The following is a 21,814-nucleotide window of genomic DNA, read 5'->3' on the forward strand; positions in this document are numbered from 1 at the left end:
TAAGGTCACATCTATTGGACGGTACTTGAAATGTCATTATTAGCGCATCGTATCTTTGGCTTAACGTTTGAATCTTATTACGCCCCACCTTTCTCAGGCGGGTATTTATCACACCTTGGACGCTAGTGTGAATGGTTTACTATACTTCCCTGGGCTGTGGTCATAAAGGGGAAGGGAAGGGAGAAAGTGAGGGTATTATTTTAGTAAATAATTTCTAATCCTTTACGCAAACCTAAGGATGGGATTCTAATTAAAGAAGCTATTAAAAATCGCTCTCAAATAATATTTGAGGGTGTGGGAAATACTAGTTTTTAAATGAAAATAGGTTAGAAAGTAGTGTAATACTAATTTTGTTAACTAAACCATAGAACTAGAAGTGATTCGATGTCTATTAGAAATAAGACTCAAAGGAGTGTCATAGTTATAAAAGTGATTAGATGGTGAAACTACAAATTATTTTTTTCTTTATACTTTTTGGTATTTTCCAAATTTTCTATAGGAAAAAACCTTAATTTCAAAAAAAGGACACAGGTGCAGCAATTCCAATTATATAGATTCTTTAAACATTAATTTTAAAAAGCAAATAACAACTACAAACAACATAGGCAGAGCCCCTGTTACTGCATCCACAGACTGTGAATAACAAGTTTAAATGTATATAAGTTAGTTGTTGAGAAGTGACAAGAAATGCATTGGTTGGACTGGAAAGGAAACAAAAAAATATTACAGTAATTCTTAGCATTTGTACATCTCGTCTTATTTTGATCTGTTTTCATTTTGTACAGTAAAATCAAGACAGAATTGCTTACTTTTATTCAATTAAGGGAATGCAATCTTGATTATTACTATAACTCAAGGTGACAAAGCATGGGCATATTAATCTGAAAAGATCTGGGATGTAGCAGGATTTTTCATTTATTATTTGTAAACATTTGCCAGTGGAAATAAAGAAGTTAAACATTATTATAAAATGGGGGCTTTAAGCTTGTTTTCATCAAGTCATTTTAAGTATCAATACTATGTTTAATGTGCCTGATATTTTGGATTATGTTTTTGTTTCATTTTCTATTATGGATATGTTGGATATGGTTGGGTAAGTAGCATATTTAGCCCACATTTTGTTTTCTGTCATAAAGAAAGGGCCACGTTGTTCTTTGATAGGAATAGTCTATGTATTTTTGCAGTTATCAGTCTTGAAAAAATGGGGTTTACCTCAATTCCAGGTGTCCATTAACTCAATAAAATAGCCATTCTGAAGCTTTGTTTTTGTTTTGATTTTTTTGCTTTTTTGTTTTTTAAGCTGTAGAAGTCATACTTTGTTTTCTTAGGTTCTTTTCTTTGGAGCATTGCTTCTCTCCCCAAATTTCAGTTTCATTTCAATATTTTCTATTGTTTTATTTTGTGTATTTTGTGCCCTTTGTTGGCTCAATATCTCAGTAAAAATTTGGGTTCATTTACAGGGCATAAGAAACATTCATAATTACTTAACATGTCTGATTTACTAACTGGTTCCACAGTATTGTCTAGGTTGTGTAATTGTATTTTATCCAGGTTAAATATTTAAAAAATTAGGTGAGTTTGAACTGAGATCTTAGAAGTAGTAGTTTCTGACATGTAAAGAATATGGACACAGTGCAAGGCCTCTTAAGCCCAGGGTATTTTAAAACAAAATGCAGACTCATCTAACAATGCAGAACTACTAGAGGCTGAATTGTTTTTGTGTTTGTGAGTGGTTAAGATGAGGAAGTTGCCATACTGTAGGTGATAACTTACATTTTCAAGAATTTTCTTACTGGGAGTTGTGCAGTTTTTGTTTTGTTTTTAAATTTATTTGTAAAAATTTGTTATACAGTTTTTAAAGGTTACTTTCCATTTACAATTATTACAAAATATTGGCTCTATTTTCCATGTTGTACAGTACATCCTTGAGCCTATCTTACACCCAGTAGTTTGTACCTCCCACTCCCCTACCCTATATCGCCCCCCCCAACCACTAGTTTGTTCTCTATCTGTAAGTCTGCTTCTTTTTTTGTTATATTCACTAGTTTGTTGTATTGTTTATGTTCCACATATAAGTGATATCATACCATGTTTGTCTGTCTGGCAGTTCTGCAGTTTTGACTAAATTAAAACAGTTAAAAAAAAATGAGTTGGTTTAAAAGGTCATGTTCGATGTATTGCACCAGATAGACTTGAAAATAAAAATCTCAGTTTGAGTTCTAAGGTGAAATTTATAATATGGGGAGGATTGCAACTAACTGATAGAGGATTTTTTTTCCAAGGGGTGTTTAAGGTGTGGAAACCTGCTTAAGGGCTTATAGAGTTTTCTGAAGGAAGTATTAGCAAGGAAGTATTAGTATTAGCAGGAAGTCAGAAATCTAATTTTTCTTCAGTATTTGTCCATAAAGCACTTTCCTAAAACCTTATTTCTGGTTCATGTTGCCAGCATGATGAAATGTGAAAAAAGAATTGGATTGGGAGTCAGGACGTTTAATGATGTTGACAAATAATTTAACTTATGAGCCTCTATTGTTTCCATTTGTACATTATAAATAACAGCCATTGCCATACTTCATGGGGTATTTGTGAAGATCAAATCAGGTATAAAAAGTCCTATCACTTTGTAAGTGGCAGAGTGATCTACCCATGCAAAGTATTATTGGCCTGCGTAAGTAACATTTACATAAAGCATATTATACATTTGAAGTGTGATGACTTAATGTGATATATACTTTTGGACTGAGAAGTTTGATGGAAAAAAGTCAAATGGGATCTTCATTTGATTTTTTTGATAGTGCTTTTTGCCTTTTACTAGGTTGAAGGGAACCTGGCCCCTTTCCTGACTGTGACTTTGTACTCTGCTGCATTAAAGGTTCTGAAATTGCAGTGTGGTTTTATGGTTCGGCCTTTAATTTTGGTTTTGATTTGTTTTAATTGCACATCTAAAGTATAAGGAAGATCATCAGTGTAACTTAACAGTAGGAAGTGGATGTTGTTTTTAATGTTCTAAAACGGTACTTTGAGTTGATTTCATGAACAGTGAGCCTACACTGAATGTCAAATTCCAGGTCCTCCCAGAGATACATTACATGTGTAAGCATTTGTCTTTCAGGGAAAGAGAGTTTAGAGCTTAGACACTCCTTCTGGGGAAGTCAGCCCTATCTGTATTACGTACAGCATCTGCCCCTTGAGATTAACTTCAAGTTGGGTTGACATATAGAACATTCAAGTAAAAAAGTCTTTTAGAAACTTACAAAACAATTCTGAGGACTTTATGAGAGCAAATATAAGCGAAAGTAAAAGGCAAAGAAACATATATCATGGGTTGGTAATGACTGCTTCTATAGTTGATTAGTTGATAACTCAAATAACATCTTTACTAACATTTAATCTAATATTACTACTAGAAAGTAACAATGGATGTGTACTTAATTGTCTATTATGTACTTTAAAAAATGGAAAACAGAATAAAAATATATAGAATCCCTTTGTTTTCCATCTCTCTGGCTTTTTTCCCAAATGAAAAGTAGAAGAGAGTTGTAAAAAAAAAATTAGGACAAATTATCCTTTTGTGGAAAGTATGTTTAAGATAAACAAAAAATATATGATGAATACATATATTTTAACAAGTAAAATCATTAAATTTTTTTTGAGAGTAGAAGAAAAAAACATCAAGCTAGATCCCAGTAGTTTTACTTATCTCTGAAAGGGGAGAGGAGCCAACAGGGGCTTGCAGTGCCCAAGTGAGGGCTGTATGGCGCCTAGTCAAGCTTCTAGATTTACTACTGGCTCTTTCAGGCTTTTCCAAAATTAAGATGTAACAATCCTGGAAAGTCAGGATTCTTTTCAGAATGGGAACACCTGGTGAAAAGACGATTTCCATACTAACAGGTATCTTAATTTCCCCCCAGCATTTTGAATTTATATGGTTTACTACTTTGTTGCAAACTTTTAATCAAAGGTGTAGCTTCTTTTAGATGGAGGCAAAAAGGGATACTTTTATCTTCAAATATGGCAGTAGTTGCTTTTGTTTCCCAATTTGAAGGATGTTAGGTCATAAAGGAAATCTTGTGAAGAAATTGTGTATTGACTCACTTCTTGCAGAATTTGTTTTCTAAATCAAAAAGTTAATTTACTGTTTGTAACAGTATTGCTGCCTCTTTCTGGTCATGGATAAAGTGAAATTACTACTATTGGAGATTTTTTTCCGGATACCTATCTTTAGCGATAGATACCAGTGTTTAAATGAAATTCCACTCCGTTAAAACTAGGAAAGCCTGTTTGCTATGGAGAGGTTATCTTTGAATCCACTTAGAAGATGCATATAACCAAGAGGCAGGACAGCCATTGGACCCACATCTTGATGCCGTAATTACTACGCTGTGGACTCTTCACATCCCTGGGTTATGCTCTCTTTTCTCTAGCATCAGTTTTCTACAGTACACTTCTGATACCTCAGATATAAACATTTTAATATGATTCCCTTTAGTCCTTTAATTTGTTCTGAAGAGACTGGTCATCCAGAAGATTATTGGATTTGTGTCAGTCATTCATTTACTTAATATTGGGTTTGTCTTTTCATTTAAGAAAATGTATATTTTTTTCCTGCTGATTATGAAGGTAATAAATAGCTCACTGAAATTTAGCAGACATAATACGTGTAATTTTAGTTTTTTTAGATTTGAAAGATACTCTTTAAAATTTTAATTAGACTAATGCATATAAATTAATATCAGTAGGGTTTATTATACGTATCATTTTCTGACTTGCTTTTTTCACAGAATATATTATTGATATCTTTCCATGTCAGGACATGTTGATCTATTTTAAATTTTTAATGGCTGTATTAATAATAGATATTATACATTTTAATTTTAATAAACTCATTCTTGATAGACATTTCACTTTCTAATTTTGTATTATAAAAATTCAACCGTTCTTACACACATGTATATGTATTTTCATATTCATGTGAGTATTTCTACTAGATAAATTCCTAGAAATGAGGTGGATAGGAAATGAAATAGAGATGATAGGTCACAGGGTATCAGCCTGTAAAATTTTGTTATTACAAAATTACTCAAATGATGATAACTATGCATTTTTACTGTTTACAGTGCCTATTTTTCTGTATCTAACCTATTAACCTGTTTAATCTTTGTTGATCGCTTAGGCATTAAAATAATCTTGCTTCTCTTTGTGTATCTTTCGTAGTAAGGTTGAGCATTTTTTTCCTTATAAGCCATTTTAATATCTTCTATAAATTGCTTACTCATATTCCTTGATAAATTTTCTATTCAGTTTTTTAACCTTTTTCTTACTCATTTACTGGTGTACTTTAAATGTTTTGAAAACTCTGTTATATATGTCACAGGTATTCTCAGTATATCATTCTTTTATGACTTTTGGCAAACAAGTTTATGATTTTTATATAATAAAAAGCTTTTCCTTTACAATTTCTAGGTTTTGTGTAAAGCTTAGAAAAAAGATCATCTTTACCCCAGGATTGTAAAACTTTTCTGTTTTGTTTGAGTCTTTTTGTGTGTGTGTGTGGTTTTATTTTATATGTTTAAATCTCTGGGCTGTATGTTTACCAGGTGGTCTTAAGGTTTTATGAAGCCTTATCTTAATAATGCCGAACTTTCACAAGGCAAACGTGAGAGATGACATCAATCTGAAAGTCTTTTGCAACACCACATTTATGACGTTTAATGGAGAGTATGATTCCTGAGTGATGCAATTTGTCAAAAAACTGATTTTTTCCCCCTTTGGGAGGTAGGAGGGGAAGAACAATGAAATTTACTGTCTTTTTAAATTCAGAAGCGTTTTATGTGAAAGTGGCTCTTATCTTTTGCATCTCTTTCATTCTCTACCTTTCACACCAACCATAGAAAGGCTCTGCTGTTTTGAGCATCCAGAATGGCAGCCAGCACTTTAGTTCCATATTCAGAATAGCCTGTCAGATCATTTGTCTCTTGATGCTGTTTGGAAGCAATTTAGTTTGATCTGGGCTTGGTGAAAATATGTTGCAGGATTTATCTGCTGTAACAGTTAAAAAGCCATACAAAACTTACTCTTTTTCAAATAGTTTACCTGACCATTCTAGCCAATAAGCCTTGGAATCAACTTCCCTAGGGTAGTCTTTTTTTTTTTCCCACAGCACAAAGGCCTAGTGGGTACTAGGCACTCCTAGGCTAGGCTTATTTACTGCCAGAGTTTGGGGACCGAAATAAGGTTGACATTGTAGATGAAAAAAAAAGTATAAGCTGAGCCTTCACTTAAGATGAGACTATTTGGAAAAAAGAAAGCAACACAGTGAAAGGTTCTTCCCCCACCACAATGAACAGGATTGAAGACCCTTTAATTCCCCAAAGAGATACAGTTCTCACCATTTACTACAGAAATGTTTGTCACAATACTTTTTAAAATGTAAATTTGTGCCAAATTACCATAAAGCATGGTGACAGTAACAGTTTTAGATACTTACTTAGACAGAAAATCTTAGAATTTCTTAAGCTTTTCTGTTTCAACCCCTTCATTGTGGTGCTTAGTGATTTTAGTGGCCCTAGCTCCCTTTTGAAAATAGGCAGGAATAAAAAAAATTCATAATTGTGGTACATTTAAAAGAGACAAGCTTAAGGGTGGGGCTAGACCTGAAATTAGACCTGTAGCTCATTACCATTTCTGATCCTTTAATTCCTGATCTGAGTAAAAATGCTTGTATGTCCTTTTCTATAGATAAAATAGAATATTAAGCGATTAAAGATGAGAGATTATTGTATGTATTGTATGACTTCTGACTAGTAGAGAGCAGTTAAAATTTTTGTGCTGTTATAAAGACATTGAAAATTAAATTGGAACTCCTTATCAAAAGCTTTGAACTTAACACTAACTAGTAAAGTAACTCATGGATAAAAGTAATAGAAGCTGCTATTAGGCAAGCTATGCTAAGAAGTACAGAAGTTATGCTAAGAAATAAGAAATAAATGCTGTACATTCAGGGAAAGGAGAGATCAGTTTGTCAGAAACATGAAGGAAAACTTCATGGAGGAGACTGAGCCTTAAAGATGGAAATCAGAAGAAAGGAAAAGAGGAAAGCATTCCAGGAAGTGTGACTTGAGTAAGTGAAGACGTGGAGGTAGGGCTGTGCTCCTCTACTTGTAGCAAGTAGATTACTTTGATCAGATGAAATAGTTCTGGAGGAGAGAACTAATCGATTGCAGGCTAGGCTAGAGCCAGGTAGTGGAAGCATTTGGATGTCCCCCTAAGAAGTTTGACTTTATTGTACAGAATACTTATTCTCAAGGTCATGGGGAGACTTTTGCACGGGAAGTTTAAAAAAAAAAAAAATTTCTAGCATTTGGAATAAGTATTGCATGTACCCTGCAGTCAGTTTCATTGTTGCTTGTATGTAAATGTTCAGGGTGGTTGTGTGTGTTTAGGGAGGGACCAAGTGAAGAGTTGCAAAATGGCACTGTAAAAAGTGGTGAGTACCATTGTAATTAAAACAGCCTTGTTTTGGTTCTGGAATATAGATCATTGGAACAGAATGGAGACTACAGAAACTGATTCATAAATGTATGGGACTTTATGTGACAGATTCATAAATGTATGGGACTTTATGTGACAGAGAGTGGCATTTTAAATCATAGAAAAAATATGGAATATTTAATAATTGACATAATTTCTACCTCACACTAAAAGGGAGAAAACCCAGATTCACAGATTAAATAGCTAAATGTAAAAGCCAAAACTCTGAAAAAGTATTAATAGAAAATATAGGAGAAAAATTTACCATCTTGAGAGTAGGAAAGACTTTCTAAAGCAAGGTGTAAAATATAGGCTATAAAAAACACCTTATTCTCCATCCTCAACATTTGACTGCATAAAATTTAAAGACATCTATGATAGAAGATATTTTTTTAAATTGAAGCATGCTAGAAAAAAATATTTGCAGTAGGTTTAGCAGTGAACTCATTCATGACCCAGTTTATGAAGAACTTCTGAAAATCAAAAAAGGCAGCCCAATAGGAAAGTGAACATGAGAACATTAGATAATTCATGGGAAATGAAATAAGGATAGCCAATAAACATAGGGAAAGATGCACAACCCCTATGCACAACTATGCACAACTGAGTCATCTGGGAAATGCAGATTGAAATAGGAGATTTACTTTCTTTTGCTCATGTCATGATCAGAAATTAAAGATGGTTACTTTTTTGGTGAGGTTGTGGAGAAATAGGTACCTTCGTATGTTGGTGGGAGGTCTTCCCTGACAACCTTATTTAAAATTCTGATCCCCACCCTCTACTCCCTGCATTCAGTTTTCCCCCTTTTTGCTTTATTTTTCTCCACAGTCCTTGCCACCAACTAACTTAACTACATCTTCTGCTTGTTTATTTCTGTAGGGTTGTTATTGGACAAAAAATAGAATATAAGGGACATTTAAAAAGTTTTTTTTAGTTGGGATCTTGGGTCCTCTTTCCTTTATCCAACAGTCTGGTTTAAAGCAGGCATTTTCATATCCTCTTGGGGATATGAAAGTTCCAGAACCTCTGAAAAGCATGATAGAAATAGGTTCTTGAAAGCTGTCTAGACTGACTGACTCATCTTTGATCACATTTACAGTACAGCAGCACTTTTGGGACCTTTGTTTGGTCACAGCCCATTGGTTGGCTTACATCGGAATTGTAGACGTGTGGGAGAATAATGCCCCCATTCTTCTCCATCGTGTCTAATTCTAGAAGATACAGTAATGGAAACCGTACCTTTTCCATAGTAAAATGTAGCTACTCAGGAATGATGAGAGGCACCATCATATCAGGTAATATTCACTCCAGTTGTACTTTATGAGGTAAAATTAATATTGTTGCTCTGTTATTAGTTTTGAAAGCTGCCACCTAAAGTGTTTTAAAATTACGTCTTTGGTCTGTATCTCTCCCCTAAATTCAGTCTCCAGCTGCCTACTTGACGTTTCAACTTGGATGTGATAATAGCTGTCTCAAGTTTAATATGTCCCCGACGAGTTTACCAATTTTCCTTTCATAACCTGCTGCTTTTGAAGTCTTCCAGTCTCAATGGCCATTCCATTCTTGTATTTACTTAGGACAGGGGTCATCCCTCATACCTCGTATTCAGTACGTCAGGAAGCCCAGTTGGTTATACCTTCAAAATATATGTATAATTTGCCCACTTCTTACTGTCTTTGCTACCACCCTGGTCCAAAGCACCATCATCTCACCTGGATTACTGCAGTAGCTTTGCAAATGGTCTTCCTGCTTCTGCCTTTGCCCCCTCACAGTGCTGTCTCAGTAGGGCAGCCAGTGTGATCTTTCTATTCCTTTCCTCAAAATTCTTCTGTGACTTTTAGTTTCACTCAGAGTAAAAAGTCTTAGGATCTGTAAGGCCCTACATCATTTCTCTCCCACTCCATTATCTCTCTGTCCTCATCTCTTCCCACTTTCCTGGTAGCCCACTCCTCTCCAACCACACAGGCCTCCTTGCTGTTTCTCATAGATATGGGCTTGGTTCCAACTTTGTACCTACTGTTCCTTTGGTCTGAAACACTCTTTACCCAGTTAACTGCACGATGATTCACTCACTCATTCAAGTCTTTGCTCAATATACATACCTTCTTAAGGAAGCTTTCACTGATCATCCTTTTTGAAATTAAGCCTCTCCAACCCAGCATTTTCTATTCTCTTTTCCTATGCTTTCTCTGTAGTAGGAAATATACCATCAAATACACAGTGTAGTCTACCAGGTAATGTTGTTTATTGGATGACTCCAGTGTGAAAGATGAAGTGCATAGGAAAATTGAGATGATTTTTTTTTTTCCTTTGGCCACGCCATGTGGCATGTGGGATCTTAGCTCCCCAACCAGGGATCGAACCCATGCCCCCTACATGGAAGCATGGAGTCTTAACCACTGGACCGCCAGGGAAGTCCCAGAAAATTGAGATGAGTTTAATTCAGACTATTGCAATAGGAATATCTCATTAATGAACCGAGGAGTCTTATAGAGGCAAGTAAACAAGGGACTCAGGATGGGTGGAAGTGAGTCTTATCTGGGATTTTTTGAGGGCAGGTTGGTCCTTTGCAGTTAGCTATCTGTCAGAACACAAAACAGGATGGGGAAATTTCTCAACCTTCCTTGCGTTGCTGGAGCACAGGGCTCAGATGAAGTTCAGCCTAGTCAATTACTGATAGAATTTAAGCTCCAGGAAGGCAAGACTCTTATTTGTTTTGTACATTGGTATATTTTCAGTATCTTGCATGTACTAAGAACTCAATAAATATTGAATGAACAGATGGATAAGGGAGTGAATTAAAAATGGGACTAACTGTAGGCCCATCTGCTGGAGAGTGTGATTATACTAGTGTAGTATAATCCTTCTACCTTAAGTAACTTCATAAATGAGATACGAACATCCATGTAATAAATTTACATCCTAATATGACTAATATGTGCTATATTCTATGTGGAAACCGTATGTTTGTAATGCTTAGTGTCAAATTCTCTTCCATAGAGTTCTATGAATAAAATCTTACATGTTGTGAAGAAATGTTCCATAGGATTTCTTAGGAAGTGAGAATCAATTTAAATGATTTGTCTCTGTTCTAGAGGCTATTATTATAGGATTTTAGAGTTTATCTTGAAGGCACTGGAGACCAATTTTAAGTGATTGATTAAGTGATCAGATTTATGTGTTAGGATAAACAGTAGGGACAGCATTGGGAAGGAGTGACTGGAGGGGAATTTGAAACTGTAGGCAGAGATCTCTTAGAGAGCTGTCACTGTAATAGAAGTGGGAAATGATGAAGTTGGGATAGGAAGCGGATAAGGATTTAGACCTGATTGGATTTTTGGGTCAAGGCAAGTTTTAGTTATCCCAAATGTAGTTATCCTAAATCTAGGATTTTTGACCTGATGTTTGGTGGCTTTTGCTTGCAGCCAGATTATTTTTGGCTAATGCTATTCTCTGAGATGATAGAAACAGGAAGGGCAGCAGGAAGATGATCTTAGTTTTGTAGATGCTTTATTTGAAAGGCCTGAGAAACCTGCTAGTGATCATCCAAAAAGCAATGGGGAAATATATGACTGGAGATTGGGGTAAAGAAGCTACCCCGAGGAATAAAACGAAGCCTGAGTCTAGAAGAGGGCTTCAAGTTTATCATCTTCGTAAAGTACCCTTAGCTTTATAACTTTGTATGATTTTTTATGCCTTTGTAACTTTCCCATAAACTCTGCTTATTTCTAAGTTATTATTAGTAAAGCCCTCAAAATGGAACAGGTTTTTGCATTTACCTTTGGTCAAAATAATGGGGAGAGGAACCTCATGGATTCCTCCAGAATTCTGAGTTCCTTGAGGAACAATTTAGAAGTGTGTCACTAACTGCATCATCACCCAGAAATGTTTACCTTTTTTCTTTATTGAGTGCTTAATATGTGTTACCAGTCAAGTAAACAAGCAATTACAGCACAGTGTTCTATTTTAAGTAGTAGATTATGGAATATACTAGTCTTTAGGGATGGGGTCAGGGAATGGTTCACAAAGTGATGCGTTAGCTGAGATAGAAGAGTGGGCACAGGAGTTTGGGTAGAAGTAAGGAGGTGAGGAACTGAGATCAGAATATGCAAAGCCCCTGAATTAAGAGAAAGCTAAGCTTTTTAGCGGAATTGAAAAGGTGGAGGGGAGAGAGGGGATGGAGGGAGAGAGGATGAGATGCTAGAGACAAAACACTTGATATTTAAGGCCTGTGGGCATTATCCTGAAGACAGTATGAAAATCTTAACATTTTTAAGGAATGACAAAATATTACCATTTTAGGAAGATAACTGGCTATAGTGGGGAAGTTCAAATACAGAGGCAGCTTTCAGAGTCAATGTGTCTAGGATGGGACTCAGAAATTTACTTTTTAAAATTTTGATTTAATTTCAGTGCACTCAACTTTTTGAAAACACCTGAATTAAGAGGGTTCTTTAGTAGGGCTGTGAATTTTGCTTACCGAACTCTTACTGTGGTGTTATGGCCAGTAGGGGAATCTTTTTTTCCTCATTTGGGCTAGATGTCAAGCTGTTCTTCCTCCAGGGCAAGTAAACAAAGAATTAAACTGGGATCTGATTAAAGTGGGCTCCTTGATTTGAGAAATTCAAATATGATAAGGTCCCAGTTTAGCAATGTATGTAACTTTCTTTTGAAATCTTGTCTTTATCTCCAGAGCAATTAGAGTTCTTGATTGGAAAACAAAAGCTGGGGACTATCTATTTAAAAGAACTGTTTAAATGGAAATTACCTAGATAAGGGTAGGAGATGTATACCCATTAAATATCCCTGATCAGGTCTTGTATCCCAGGAGTTTTGGAAGGTTATGTAAGTCTGGGGGTGAGCTGGAGCAGCAGTGAGAATGTGGGCTGCTAGAGGAGGTTAGGAACTGGGGGTTTGCAAAGGGAAGAGGAGCTTTCACATGGTGAAGAATGATTGCTTTTTTTAAAGCCAATTTTCCTTTTTTAAAAAAAAAATATTTATTTATTTATTTTTGACTGCTTTGGGTCTTGTTGCGGCGCGCAGGCCTTCTCTGGTTGCAGCGAGTGGGGGCTACTCTTCATTGCGGTGTGTGGGCTTCTCACTGTGGTGGCTTCTCTTGTTGCGGAGCACGGGCTCTAGGCTCGTGGGGCTCAGTAGTTGTGGCTCGCAGGCTCTAGAGTACAGGCTCAGTAGTCGTGGCGCACAAGCTTAGTTGCTCTGTGGCATGTGGGATCTTCCTGGACCAGGGCTCGAACCCGTGTCCCCTGCAGTGGCAGGTGGATTCTTAACCACTGTGCCACCAGGGAAGTCCTAGGCCAATTTTCTTAATCGTAAAGCCCTACCTACTTGTTCCATATAGAATGGTTTTTCCAAATACCAAGTCACTTAAACCAAAATATACTACACTTTCTCTTTTCTATTCTTTGTTATTCTTCTTGGTTATTCAGTCCTTTAAAAATCTTTCGTGTCTGTCTTCTCAAATCTCTCCTAACCCCTCCCCATCCTATTTACCCTCTCCCCCTCATCAATACTGTTTAAATTTAGGTGTTCATCTTTGTCATGGAATATTGCATTGATTCTTTGTATCCCACAGGTCTAGGGCCCTTTAGTTGTTTCCCCATTTTAATATGTGCCCTTTGAAAGATTCTGATTTTCAGATGTCTTCTTTTAATACTTCACTCATGCTAAATTAATTGCATTTCTTAGAAGTTTCATATTCTTTAATTTTTTCTGCCTTTATTTTTTGTAGTGCTTTTCCCATTATCTCTTGGGAAATCCTTCCAGTGTCGTCATATTTTTTTTTTTTTTCTTGGTAATAAGGAACCAGAACTTAATTTTTTTGTGATAGCTCTCAATTTTAAAATTTTGGCAACTAATTCAGTTAAAAAACATGCTGTCCAGCATGTCTAAAAACATTACAACCTCATTTATAAAGCCTGCTTTGACCATTTTCCTTTCTTCCTGCAAAGTTAACTGCTCAGTCTTTGTGCAGTCTAATATGTTAACCCACAACTTTCAAATTGTTATAAAATAATTAAAATACAAATAGTAACATCAAAGTTTTTTTTTAACTCACGGAAACTGGTTCAATGAGAAATTGGGCTTTATGTAGTCAGTTTAATAAGGAATGGTGAAATAAAATTGCTAAGATATAAAATTGGTTAATATCCTATAGGGAGGGTATTTAGGCCTAGCCTTTGGGATAGTATTCTCTACTGGACAGAAAAGGTGCATTTCACTGTAATAGTTTTTTTTTTTTTTTTACAAATTTACTTCTAAATTTAGAAACTGCCTGGGCCCTAATTAGTTGTAAATGGGAAATCAAACAATCAAATGACCTCAGGTGAACTTATTGTAAAATGTTCTGTCTCGAGTGACATTAAAAGTCACACAGTCGTCTTTATGTCTTATTTTAGATTTTGAATAATTTGTCTGAAAACATGCTTATTTTTTACTATCAGTGACCAGCCACCTCTCTGTATCTTCTCTTTTTAAAATATTAATTTACAAGAGTTTCCAGAATCACTAATGGACGGTCCAGATCTATATTTTTTGCCCTGTTTTCATTTGTGCACTGGTTCCATATTAAATTGTCTGCAGTAGAGTTCTGCTAGAACACTAACCATCAACTTGGATATAATGGGTTCTCAGTATATGTGCAATAATAGAAGCATTTATAAGACATATGTATGGAACAAAGTCAGCAAGATACCATTTACTTTAATGAGCTTAATTTTGAAGTTTAAATAGGAGTTTCAGATAGAAAGGGTAGAACAAACCAGGTAGAGTGACCAATGTGTGCTGGTTTAGGACTTGAGTCTATCTAGGCTATTGCCAATGGCCACAAGTTTCTAACCAACTTCTGGTCTTTTTCTTCCCCTGTTTTAATGTAACTGAAGTGTTACCAACATGGTTATTTTCCTAAAAACCATTTGATCACATTCCTTCCCTGCTTGAAAATATTAATTGCTTCATGTTGACAACAGTAGATTTCATTTTGCTGGGCCTTGGAACTCTTCTCTTTCCCCCACTTGGTTTCTTCAGCCATGATTTTCACACCGTACTGTTCATTGAAAACATAGGCTTTTACTCTGGCTGACTGTTCCCCATTTGTCATTCCCTCAACAGTTGACTTCCTCAGAGTCAGATTGTTCTCATTTACCTTTGTTTCTGCCTGGCCAAATCCTACATTTCTTGCAGATCCAGCTTGCCTCTTCATTCCACAGTACGACCGTCTAGACTGTTTTGGCTCAGGAGGATCTCCTTGTCATAAAGTTTGGTTGTATTTGTTCATATAGATATGCAAGCATATCCTGTCTGGTAAATCTATGGGTGGGTTGTCTCAGTTTCACCTGGAAGGCAGTAAGCCACTTTTTGTACTTGGGTCACATATTGTACTTCCTATAGAATTTTTAAAAATGTGTCCCACATATCAATATGTTTTTGTATTTGTAGACCTGAAAAATGTCTGAGAATTCCAGTGACAGTGATTCATCTTGTGGTTGGACTGTCATCAATCATGAGGTACGCTACTTAATACTTTTTATAAGGCAGTTTGTAATATTACAGTGTTAACAGTGATGTAAACTGGGTTCTTTGAAGGCCATTAGTTTTTTACATTTAAGCATAAGGTTCCATTGTCTATAGCTTTTCCCACCTACATTTCACTTCACTGCTGAAAACTCTTCACGAGCCAGCATGTTATTGGACATTGCTTTCCTCAGCTTTGAGACATTAGGCAGGTATTTACTGAGGGCTTATTATTGGTCAGGTCCTGTGCTTTACTTATGTTCTCATAATTTTAAACAACCCTCTGTGGTACAGATTGTTTTCATTCTCATTTCATAGTTGAGAAGACCAAAGCTTATGGAGATTCAGTAATTTGGCCAAGATTATGTAACTAGAAAACATCAGAGCCTGCATTTAAACAGACCAAGGAGCATGGAGAACATGTGTTCCACCCATGTTATGTTACGTTACATTATATTATCATTTCAGAACTTGATGGAAAAAGGACTATGGCTAGAACTCTATTACAAAATGAATTTGATTATAGAAATATGATGTTACATAACTAGTACATCATAAACAGTAATTTATTTTCTCACACTGGTAATATATGTTAATTACATATATTAGAAAAATCATAAAATAGTGATGTATAGAAGCAATAAGATAAAAACTATACCTATTTAAAGTGTTAATGGATTTATCTGTAATTTTCCTGTTTATTTTTAGACTCAAGCCTCACTTATTTTCCTTCATCAGTAAAAATTTTAAACAGTATTTTTTATAATTCCTTTGATAATTTAATATTTAGACAATTGGTTAGTCATGACTTCTAGAAAACAACATTAACCAAAGTTTCTGCAAGAAAGTTTTAAAATTTATTAGCAGCTGTACCAGTTGAAATTAATGTGGTTTCTTTTTCTTCTTTCTTCTTTTTTTTAATAAGTGACTTATCTATTTTTAACCTGTTTTCTCCAAAGCTTAGATCAACTCTCATAGTAACAATTTCTCCTTTAAGGATAATTAACAGTATAGAAGTGAGGCAGCTGTGGGAGTCTGCAGTATGAAGCAAGATAGCAAACTTTTCTGGCATTTAGCCAAGTGTGTCATTTGGGCGTTCTGTATTAGAGATACCTGTCACAGAGTTGATCATATTTGTACCTTTATCCTTCTTCCTTCCATATCTTGTTATCAGGTACTACTCTTTCTTGCTAATGTCTCTTACATGTATTTCCTTTTACTTTACCATCGCTACCATTCTGATTTAGGCCAGATCTGGTCTCCCCAGTGACTCACAATTCAACCCGAACCTTGTGTCTGTTACTACCATTCTCCTGCCACTTTAGGCAATCCCAAAGTCTTATACTCAGAATTCTCTTTAGGACTCAACTCAAACCCACTGCTTTAATGACATCTCTTAGTTTTTGCTGTTGTGAGTTATGTATATCAGGAGAACTCAGACCTTTTGATTTCATGGATTACTAAATTATAGGAAAATTGAGGGAGGGGCCTGGAGAGAGACAGAATCATTAGTGGATAACTTATTTTGCTAGTTAAGATGAGAAAAAAACCCTGTTAAGATCCACTTTTATTAAAGAAAAGACAGTCTGATATCAAAGTAAGAAGGAAAACCTTGGAAGAATAAAAGAACAGTCTGAAATTTTATAAGGAAAGTTTACTCCATTAATCTAATAGGTTAATTTTAATCCTTGCCCTTAAACCTTTTTAGTCATATGTTGCAATAATAAGTAGTTATTTGCTTGTGGCTGTTTCTCTGAATAGGCTATAAATCTGAATTTTAGATTTCAATTTTTCATACCCTGTGACACTAGCAAAATGCCTTGCCTAGAGTAGTTCCATAAGTGTTGAGTAGAAGCAAATTAATAGAAATAGCTAAATTTAGAAACTTATCCTCTGGGATTCAGATTTATTGCTTGGGCTTAGTTAGAGTGTTTGACTTTTAGACTGACTTCTTTTATTTTATTTTTTTTAAGATTTTTAAAAATCTTATTTTTTTAAGATTTATTTATTTTCGGCTGCGTTGGATCTTTCGTTGCTGTGAGCAGGGGCTACTCTTCATTATAGTGCGCGGCTTCTCATTGCGGTGGCTTCTCTTGTTGCAGAGTACGGGCTCTAGGCACGCGGGCTTTAGTAGTTTTGGCATGCAGGCTCAGTAGTTGTGGCGCACGGGCTTAGTTGCTCTGCGGCATGTTGGAGCATCTACATGTAGTCACATCTAGCTTTCGGCAGCTGATAGACAAATAACTGATTAACACTTTTTATCTAGGGGTCTGATATAGAGATGGTGAATTCTGAACATGGTGCAGCCAATGACAGCTGTGAGCTCACCCCAGAATGTTCATCTTTATCACAAGAGGAGCTACAAGTATTGCAGTTAGAGCAGGGAGGTAAGTTTAAAGAAGTCTGATTTTTCTTTTTTTCTTAAATTTTATTTATTTATTTATTTATTTATTTATTTATGGCTGTGTTGGGTCATAGTTTCTGTGTGAGGGCTTTCTCTAGTTGCGGCAAGTGGGGGCCACTCTTCATCGCGGTGCGCGGGCCTGTCACTATCGCGGCCTCTCTTGTTGCGGAGCACAGGCTCCAGACGCGCAGGCTCAGTAATTGTGGCTCACGGGCCCAGTTGCTCCGCGGCATGTGGGATCTTCCCAGACCAGGGCTCGAACCCGTGTCCCCTGCATTGGCAGGTGGATTCTCAACCACTGCGCCACCAGGGAAGCCCCCTCTTTTTTTTTTAATAGGATATGTGAGCAACATTATGAATCTTGCCTTCTTTCTAGGTGGGCAGCCTTTCTGGCTAGTCTAAATCATCAAGTCACACTGAAAGACTAGAATTTTCGTGTGGATTAGGTGGGCAGGCCTAAAGAACCCAGTGGCACCAAATTGCCCAGGGGATTTGTTTGTTTGTAGCTATAGTACATACTTGGGCCTCCATATGACTCTTTGATACTGCTAGTGTAAACAGTGACTAAATATTTTTAACCTTGATTAAGACTAGTGATATACAAAATTATTTATTCACACAAAGGATTTACTAAACTCTTCTCCAGTTATCACACTTCAGAGTACCTTTGGTTGTAGGTGGTAAATGGCATTTAACTACTGTATTGCATTGATGTTATATATTCTTCTGTGGGATTTGATGCCCATATTAATTATATAGAGGATTAAGAAACCCAAATAATTAATACATCTTCATATTTAAAAATTACTTCTTAAATTTTCTTTTAAAAATTGCATTAAAACGTAAACAGAAGATTTCTCCATCAGGAGAATAAAGTGTATGTGTCAAGGCCAGAAATATAAAGGATTATAACTGTTAATCTTGTTTTCAGCTTATGTGTTGATTGCTATTCTCATTTGAACAGTGATTCTCATCTTTCATGGGTCAGAGATCTCTTTGAGAATCTGAAAGCTGTGGATGGTCTCTCCCAAGAAATGCATGTATTTAGATACGTAAAAAAAAATTTACATACTTCCTCAGGCGTCCTTGGACCCAAGTCCACCTTCGTTGAGGAGTCTTATCTCCAAATTAATATTCTGTTAGGAGCCATATAACACACACAAGTGATGTTTGGGTGTTTTTCCCTTTGTTATTTTGGAGGGGTTAAATTACGTGAGAAATACACATTTATGATAGAAAAACAAATGATGAGCAAAAAAAATCAAAGCCATCTATAATTCTTTTTATCTGGAGGTAACATTATACCAACAATGCATATACTTTGTTATGCATAAAACCTGATGCTTATTGTATACCGTTTTAATATTTTTAGCTTCTATTAACATTTTATAGCCTTTTTCATTAAAAATATGACATTATAAACTCTAATTTGTACATTGTTTTTTGAGAGTTTCTTATAAAATATATCTGCATCTGCTATGGTGACATTATCTTGTTTTTCTGTGTTCTTTTGAGGCCTTGTTTTTTATAGTCTATTTTTTATTGTAAAGATTTGTAATTTGAAGCCATAGTTTTGATTCTTGTGTTACTAGGCATTGACAGTCTTTAGAATAGTGGTATGTTTAAGAATTATGAATAAACTAAGAATTCAGGAAATGTGCCGTCAGTTATCTGAGAATCAGTTTTCCATATTAACAGGTTTTTACAAACACCTTGGCTTAAGTACTTTGGAATTGTAATGTAGAGATTGTTTATTTAGGGATTATGGTCTTTAGTAGATTTTTAAATGAGTTCAGTTCAGTACCTAAAATTATCCCCTGACAATTTCAAATAGTTATATTTGAAATACAGCGATCTTTTTAGTAACAATAGAGTGTTATAATTACATGTGGCATTTCATTAAATCCACTTTAAAAATTAGGAATAGATTTTATCTGCCTATATTATAATATATGCAGACCAAAAAAAAAAAAAGTCGATGAAGTGCAATTAAATTGATCTTTGCTTTATGTCAGAGAGCAGCCAGAATGGCGCAGTGTTAATGGGAGGAACTACTTATCCAGCTTTGGAGGAAATGAAGTCAGCACTTGAGGTAACCTTGTGTTTTACTATGTGGATATATGATAAACAGTATTTATTAGAGAATACTAATTAAAGCTTCCATTTCTATTTGTGCGTTCTGTTCCTGTTTGAATTATAAATATCTTGTGTTGAAAAATTTGGGATTCTGCAGGTTGGTCAGTTTTAAGATTAAAGTTAGCTTCCATTTAACTCCTAATTAAGTGAGCTATCTTTTAATTTAGAAAAGCGATTTCTTGGTAATGTGTTAAAGATCTATTCATTTCACCTCTAATATTTTCTTTGGAAATATGTTGCTTTCTTGAATTATATTGAGAAATTAAGGGTTCATATCTAAAATGAAGGTTAGTTTTAAAATTTGAGAACAGACTTTGTCCTTTGGCATTTTACTTGACTTCCAGATAAAACTAGATAGCTGGATGAGCTTTATATTACATAGCTTTTGAAGTTTATCAGGAAAATTTAATCAGTCTTTTATGGGCTCCCTGACCACAGAGTTATGCCCAAATAAACCTGTAGAACTGGTGAGAAACAAATCCTCTCCTTTTTGTGGACATTGGGTTGGAAAGGTGGGTTTGTTTCTCAGCTTCTGCAGCCCACGAATGAATGGGAGACAGCAGTTTGATTTAATTCTGAAAGAGAGAGTTGCCAACAGGTTTGATGGTATTTTCAGCCTGAAAGATAAGCCTACTATTTGTTTTTGTTTTTGTTTTTGGGCTGTGCCACACGGCTTGTGAGATCCTAGTTCCCTGACCAGGGATTGAACCCAAGCCCCTGGCAGTGAACGTGCAGAGACCTAACCACTGGACTGCCAGGGAATTCCCTAGGATGAACCTACTATTGCGTAATCCTTTCCTGTTGGGCAGGACTTATTTTAAACCCAATCACCATACTACTTAAGTACCATTATATACTTTGAACTGCCTAGAAAATATAAGGCCCATAAATAATTGTTGAATTTGTCTCTAAAATTATTATTCTTCAGGGAGAGGAAGAAAAGTTACCTGATGACAATCTCTATTTTGGAACTGTCAGTGATGATTCTGATATTGTTACACTTGAGCCACCTAAGTTAGAAGAAACTGGGAATCAAGAAGAAACAATAATTGTTAAAGAAGCAGAGAGTCCAGAAGACTTTAACATGGGCTCTTCCTCTAGCAGCCAGTATACGTTTTGTCAGCCAGAAACTGGTAAGAACTACATAACGGATACGCCGATAGGAGACTTAGGACTCTTGTGACCATATTTTATATAATGGCTTGTTTTCTGACCCTGAATTTCAAGTTTTGAATATGTTTGGGTAAAACTCGTGAAAATTTTTTGTAAAATCTACTCTTGTATCTAGTGTTTTCCTAGACCTAGGGCCTAGAGCACAGTAGTCCAATAAATACCATCTTTTATCATTGAAAGAAGAGAAAAAATAGCTTCAAGGAGATCTGTTAATGTCTCAAACACTCCAAAATGCATTTGACAATTTTTAGGTCTTTAGGAGTGGGAGATTGAGCCATTATACCTAAAAAAGTAGGACAGTGTTAATAAGATTTTTAGTTACAGTGGTACAAATTTTATATTATAGAAATAGTGAAAGAAACTTTTTATTGAAGCCTTCCAGATCCATTTAATTATTAGTCAGTCAACAAACATTTATTGTGTGCTACCATGTGCCAAACAGGGTTTAAGGAACTGGCAAAACAGCAGCATCCTAAAGCCCCTGAACTTTGGATCTTTCACTTTAGATTGAGTTATGAAAATGTACCTATTGTAAGTCACATTCTTAATGCAGTGAATGCCTATTGTTCAGACAGAATCATTTGGAGGTAAAATGTGAGTTACTGAGCTAATTCCCTCTACAATTCTTTGGCTCAGTTTTAGGGACATATATAACATCTTTCAAGGTAATATAAATATTTAGACACAAAGTGACAGAAAATCTAAGAAAGAAATCTATAATTAACCCACGGTTTTTAACCCCCAATTATAATTTAGGGTGAATTATGTGAGAGATACCTGGGACATTGCTAGTGATAATAAGAGTTTCCTAATTTGATGCAAAAACAGGAACGTGTAGTATTTATTTCAGATCATTTTCTTAGATTTTACCATTCTTTGTTTAATTTGCCAGAGTCAGACAGTGGAATTTTTCTTATTCTAATTTGAGCTAATAAAATTCAAGTAGAGGTTAAACCAGAAGCTGGTTTAATTTAAAAATATTTGTGGGCCAGAATGTGTAGTCAAATTGAAGACAGGAGCATTGCGGAAGAGTCCAAGCAG

At 35.5% G+C, this 21,814-nt stretch overlaps 1 protein-coding gene across 2 annotated transcripts in view; it reads left to right on the forward strand.

The window, feature by feature from the left end:
• Positions 1-21,814, forward strand: part of CCPG1 (cell cycle progression 1) — a 38,110-nt gene that overhangs the window by 887 nt on the left and 15,409 nt on the right. For both annotated transcript variants that reach the window (XM_061180295.1, XM_061180296.1), the window contains exons 2-5: positions 14,986-15,054; positions 17,327-17,447; positions 19,480-19,556; positions 20,529-20,733. In XM_061180295.1, coding sequence (XP_061036278.1) covers positions 14,995-15,054; positions 17,327-17,447; positions 19,480-19,556; positions 20,529-20,733 — 463 coding nt within the window. In that variant the 5' untranslated portion in view covers positions 14,986-14,994. The remainder of the gene's footprint in view (positions 1-14,985; positions 15,055-17,326; positions 17,448-19,479; positions 19,557-20,528; positions 20,734-21,814) is intronic.

The sequence above is a fragment of the Eubalaena glacialis genome, chromosome 2, assembly GCF_028564815.1.
Source record: "Eubalaena glacialis isolate mEubGla1 chromosome 2, mEubGla1.1.hap2.+ XY, whole genome shotgun sequence".
NCBI classification, from domain to species: Eukaryota; Metazoa; Chordata; class Mammalia; order Artiodactyla; family Balaenidae; genus Eubalaena; species Eubalaena glacialis.